General features: G+C 42.0%; 1 protein-coding gene across 1 annotated transcript; it reads left to right on the top strand.

Annotated features, from left to right (window-relative positions):
• The first annotated feature begins 838 nt into the window (after window positions 1-838).
• Window positions 839-1,657, top strand: LOC119722580 (adiponectin-like). The gene is made up of 2 exons (XM_038192761.1): window positions 839-1,040; window positions 1,221-1,657. Exons 1-2 carry the CDS (start codon window positions 992-994, stop codon window positions 1,655-1,657), a joined length of 486 nt encoding a protein of 161 aa, XP_038048689.1. The 5' UTR covers window positions 839-991.
• Window positions 1,658-5,697: the final 4,040 nt, after the last annotated feature.

Below are 5,697 nucleotides of genomic sequence, written 5' to 3'. Positions count from 1 at the left end.
CAGAATTTTAACAGAAAACATCCCTAGAGTGATATTCCCTCCCTATAACACCCACCGAAGAACTATGCCAGACATTTTGGCCTGCAGTCTTTGCAAATTCCTCGTTAAATCATCAGAGTGCCTCCAACTAATAGCGGAAACACATTTTTTTATGGACGTACATCAGTTTGTCAAAAAAGGTAACTAAGATGAAAACAAATATTGATCACACCAATATTTAGTTGCTGTGTAATCAGATTCTTTGGAATTTGTCTTCTTTTATTTATTTTTTAAATCGGAATGTCCTAATTCTTTCTTGAGTCACGTTGTAATTCGTTTGTGATTGTTTATCACCTTAATGATTCTATCAGGACCGAGGAAGGGGCAAGATGTGTGCCCACCCCCCCCCCCCCCCTAAAAATACTACAGCTCCGGAACGCTTCGCCCTATCGGAATGCAATTTAGTGACCTTTCCTAACTTTTCTTGGCGGGCGAAATAAAAAGAAAATCGATTCGATGGGTTGCCCCTTGACCCCTCATACGCCACTGTTATATAATAAAGAAAACATTCTTTGAACAATGATTCCTCCAATCTCATGTTTTTTTGTTTTTTTTCCCTTCAAATCTGACGGCGGATTGTCATGAATTTTAGACTATAGTTCTCCTGTTTATCAAACCTCAATATTTTTCTCTACTCTTCCCGTTTTTAAAAACTATTTTATTGAAAAATAAATTCTCACCTGATTTGTTTCAGTTTCATGCTTTGTTTCTGTACAGAATGAAGATCTGCGTGGCAACCGTTCTTTCAATCGCCCTCCTTCTGGGTAACTCCGTCAACCTCCGAGCTTCCGTTACTGGGCCGGTTGCCTCGGACGGTGATGGTCCTGCGTCTCAGGCGGGCCAAACGTGCTGCCAGGAAACAGCTGCAATTGTCGGAATTTTACAAGGGTCAAAGGGTGATGCAGGTCAAAAAGGAGAGCCGGGTGACGACGGCAGAGGCCTGCCGGGCAAGATGGGACCAAGAGGTTTAATTGGGCCAACAGGGGAAACTGGTGTCAAAGGTCAAAAGGGCGATATCGGCCCCCAGGGTCAGCAGGGAACACGTGGTGTCAAAGGTCAGTTGGGGCTCCAAGGTCGTACTGGTATTGCAGGCGAGCGAGGACTAATCGGACCGATTGGCCCTCAAGGTGACACTGGGCCTAAAGGTTCAGTCGGGCAAACCGGTCTGACTGGTGTCAAAGGTCAAAAGGGTGAGCCAGGGGAGACACCAGACGACTCCAACCAGCGGGTAGCATTCACCGTGGTGAGGTTGAGCACCTCGGATGCCTCTACGAGTCACTACACCCGTTTGCCCTTCCAGGCGACCGAGACGCTTCTGCCGGGTACCAGCTTCGATCTCGAGACCGGCACGTTCACGTGTGGTGTGCCGGGCACCTACGTGTTCATGTTTTCTGTGTGCAAATATTCTTCCAACTACCTGCGCGTTTATCTCCGGAAGAACGGCGACGCGGTTGTCTCTGGCCAAAGCACTGATTCAAGTCACTATGAGCAGGTGTCTGGGAGCGCGGTGGTGGTTCTGCAGCGTGGAGATACGATGCATCTCACAATGTACGGTAGGGCGTATAGTGATTCCGATCACAAGACCTCATTCAGTGGCTTCCTCCTTTACCCCGAATAAACACAACAAATCCAACACATAAAGATACACGAGCATCGTGTTGCTGATTTTTTTTAATCGCTTTCCATTTTGCCGAAACAATAACCAATGAAATAAAAGAAATAATGTTCAATGACAATGTCACAAAAATTAAGATATTATTATTAATGGTTTTGCATTGTGCATGCGCCAATCTGTATAGCCTACAACAATGGATTTGCCATTTTTTTTATTTTTGCAAAACAAAAATATTTAGCTTTATATGCATGAGTACTGAGATATAGTGAAAAGTATGCGTTAAGTTTTTTGACGATATTTTTTGGTACCCATTGTAGGCCTATCAAGAAGTATTTTGATGGAATATTTTTTCAAAGTAAGCTGGGTCATTATTTTTTGTAGAAGATTTGCAATATAAAAGCAGTCCAACCATATGTATCCAGAAATGTTAACAACTAAAAAAAAATGTGTTTATGGTGTTATCTCGACCAACCTGGATTTTTTAGGCCATGTTTCTAACCGCCATTTGTTTTTATTGCCACATTTGGTCAACATATAAAATAACGTGTTTTTTTTCCCGAAAATAAATGCAACTTATTTGTAGTATTGGGTATTTAAAACAGATTAATTAAACACAATAACTGTATCCTAAAGCAAACAAAGTATAAAAGACATTCAGACAAACAAACAAAATATTTTGCTACATACCTGGATAATTTTAGGGCGTTTACTGTAACTTGTTATTTTCTTTGCCTTATGTTCCTGTATGCCCAGCACAGATAATGTCAATTAAATCAATCCCATGCATGTATCAATTTTTATTTCATGTCACGAAAAAAGTCTCGAGTGATTGAATCTGATTTTCTTATAGACTTTAAGCTTGGCATTTGGATTAACAATTGTTTGAAATATTCTAATGCTATTCACAGCAATTAGAACACACTGGTTTTTATGAAATGATTGCATTATTTTAAACGTTATAATATGTGAGAATTATGTAAAAGTAACAATTGACTTGCTATGAAAACAGTATGCATAAAACCTCATTCTGAGGATTACCAAAAGCACCACCATTGTTGATAAATACTCCATTTTTTCGTTTGGCTTGGCTTCATTATTAAAGAAATAAACATGATTTTAATTACTTTCACTTCAGTTGAAAAAGAAATGTCCCACAGTAATGAAAAAAGTGGAGTTGGCTGTTGTTTTTAAAGCCCGTAGAAGTGCGACAAATGTTTCTTGATCAAAAGACTCCAAATTATTTCAGTCTTTCATTGTTCTGAATCAGTATTACTTGACTGCATTCAAGAAACTCACTTTGAAAACATCAGTGAAAGTGTGAGCCCGTTAGATGGTAAAGAAACAATCTTAACGAAATCAATTAAAACAAAGCACAAATTCCATTCAAGTGAGGAGGGTCTTTCAACTGGTTGGAACTGTCCTTTGTCACTTTATCATTTCAAGTGAATTTCTTTGTATTGACTTTTATTTGGATGCCATATTTGGCATCCCTGCTGACAGCATATCCTTGGATAATGTCTCCAGCCGGCACATGTACATGTAAGCTGAACAAGTACGCTTCCTGAGAATAGGTAGACTCCTGCAAGAAATCAAAGAAAAGGTTATAATGGACCCTTCCTGCATGTCAATCAACAGTGCACATTGGCCAATCAGATCACCAATTTTGATCAGGTGACCACAGTAGCTCAGTCAGACTGGGTCACAAGCACTGTTAGATCTATTGCTCACCCCACCCCCATTTTTTGCACCAGCTGTTAACACCCCCCCCCCAGATTATTTTGTAAAGAGTGCCCTTTTTACACAAGTGACCTTTTAGTTTTACACAAGCGTCCTTAGTTTTGTTTAGAAAGTTTCTTGTTTTGCCAGCGGCTTTTAAAGAATTTTTGGTATTTCGTGTAAACGTCAGAAATTGTGCCGCCATGAAAAGCGCCACCCATTGACCTACCGCCATTTGCGAGTTAACCACGCCCCTTTGACAACTCTATAAGCCTTTTTGCTGATACCGCCATCTTTGAATTATTGTTTTTCGGGGGGGGGGGGAGGGGGGGGGGCATTACAATGAAAATACGTCTCATCATGCAACTGTAGCTGAGATTGATGGGATGTCTTTTCATTGTAATGCCCCCCCCCCCGCATTTCAAAGATGGCGGTATCTGCGAAACGGCTCATAGAATTTTGTACATTAATTTTTATTTGTCTCAGATTTTGGCGTTCCGCGTCCATTTGTATATCATGTTTAGACAATATTTCACAAGCTGCGTTGACGCAGTTCTAGGTTAATTGTCCGATAGTGCCCATTATCGCCGGTTTGAAAAGCACCCGATAGGAAGATGGTACCCAGCCCCGTCCCCCTACGCCCCGCATTTTGATTTTACGGAGGCCGGGTGACTGGTGGAAAAAACTCTGTCTACAACATGTTCAACACAAATTGGCGAGTGCCCTTTTCATGTCTCAAGCCCCCCCCCCAATAAAAACGACCTTGCTTAAAATCGTGCAATCTCTATAGACATTAAAAGTAATTTTTACAGCTCTCAAATAGCGAGCATGTGGTTTTACAGTGGTGGATCCAAAGGCGGTCCCCCCCCCCCTCCCGGCGCAAATAATCTAAACATTTTCCAGACCCCCCCCCCATACCTGACATCGCACCCCCCCCAGCCAAAGCTAGATCCACCCCTGTTTAGGATTTCACGCTAGGTTCTGCTATAGTGAGTAGGTTTGCGTAATTGTGAAGTAAGTGCCCTTAGATTAGCCACTCATTATTTTCATGGGAATTGCCAACACTACAGCAGACATTTCTGCATGACACTTAAAAAATTACGGCTTTTGCAAAAAAGTAAACAATCAGTTACAGAGGATTACGTCTGTGTTTACAGAAAGTTAAAGTTGGAGTTTCCCAGCTGGAAACAGAAGACGGAAATCTGACAAAAACTGATAAAGAAGCAGCAGAGGAGCTATCAAGATTCTTCCAGTCGGTGTACACCCTAGAGCCAGATGGGGAGATCCCAGAACTTCCAAGGGTAGTTGACATCATCCTGGATGACTTGAACTTCACCTACGACGACATCAAAGCAAAACTTGACAACCAGACAAGTGCCCAGGGCCAGACCAGATTCACCCCAAAGTACTCAGAGAATGCAGTGAGGAGCTGTCATTACCATTGTACCATGTCTACAGAAAGTCACTTGACAGTGGAGAACTACCTAAAGACTGGAAAACAGCCAGAGTAACCCCTATCTTCAAAAAGGGATCTGGGACAAAATCTGGTTATTACAGGCCAGTTAGCCTGACATGCATTCCCTGCAAGGTAATGGAGTCATTAATCAAGGACAAGATGACTGAGTTCGTACAACAACATGAGATACTATCTGACAGGCAGCACGGATTCACCCAGGGTAAATCATGTTTGACAAACCTGTTTGAAACACTAGAAACGGTTACCCATGACTTAGATGAGGGCAGCGGAGTAGACATCATCTTCTTGGACTACCAAAAAGCCTTCGACTCAGTCCCACATAGACGACTACTAGGAAAACTGTCTACGTATGGAATTGAAGGAAAGATAGCCAAGTGGATTGAGGGATTTCTAGTTGACAGATCTCAGGTAGTAGCAGGAAGGAATGCTGAATCAAGTCATGCAGACGTTGCAAGCGGAGTTCCTCAAGGATCGGTGCTAGGACCGCTTCTTTTCATCCTGTACATCAACGACTTACCTGGAACAGTAAAATCAAATGTTCAGATGTTCGCCGATGATACTAAAATGTTCACAACGATAAAGTCACCGGAAGACGCAGTCAAACTACAAAGTGATATCGATGCACTGCTGAACTGGTCCAAGATATGGCTCCTACGGTTTAACGCAGACAAATGCAAAACCATGCATATGGGAAACAACAACCCAGGATGTGTCTACCAGATGGGAGATACCAAACTACAAGAAACAGATCAAGAAAAAGACTTGGGAGTGTATATCTGCAACAACTGTAAGTCGTCTGTTCAGTGTGCAAAGTCTGCCCAGAAAGCGATGAACAGCCTCAGAGTTATCA

The sequence above is a fragment of the Patiria miniata genome, unplaced genomic scaffold (genome assembly GCF_015706575.1).
Source record: "Patiria miniata isolate m_02_andy unplaced genomic scaffold, ASM1570657v1 HiC_scaffold_16, whole genome shotgun sequence".
Lineage (NCBI taxonomy): Eukaryota > Metazoa > Echinodermata > Asteroidea > Valvatida > Asterinidae > Patiria > Patiria miniata.
The sequence above is the reverse complement of the archived record's forward strand: the minus strand, read 5'-3'. Positions and strand labels throughout refer to the sequence as shown.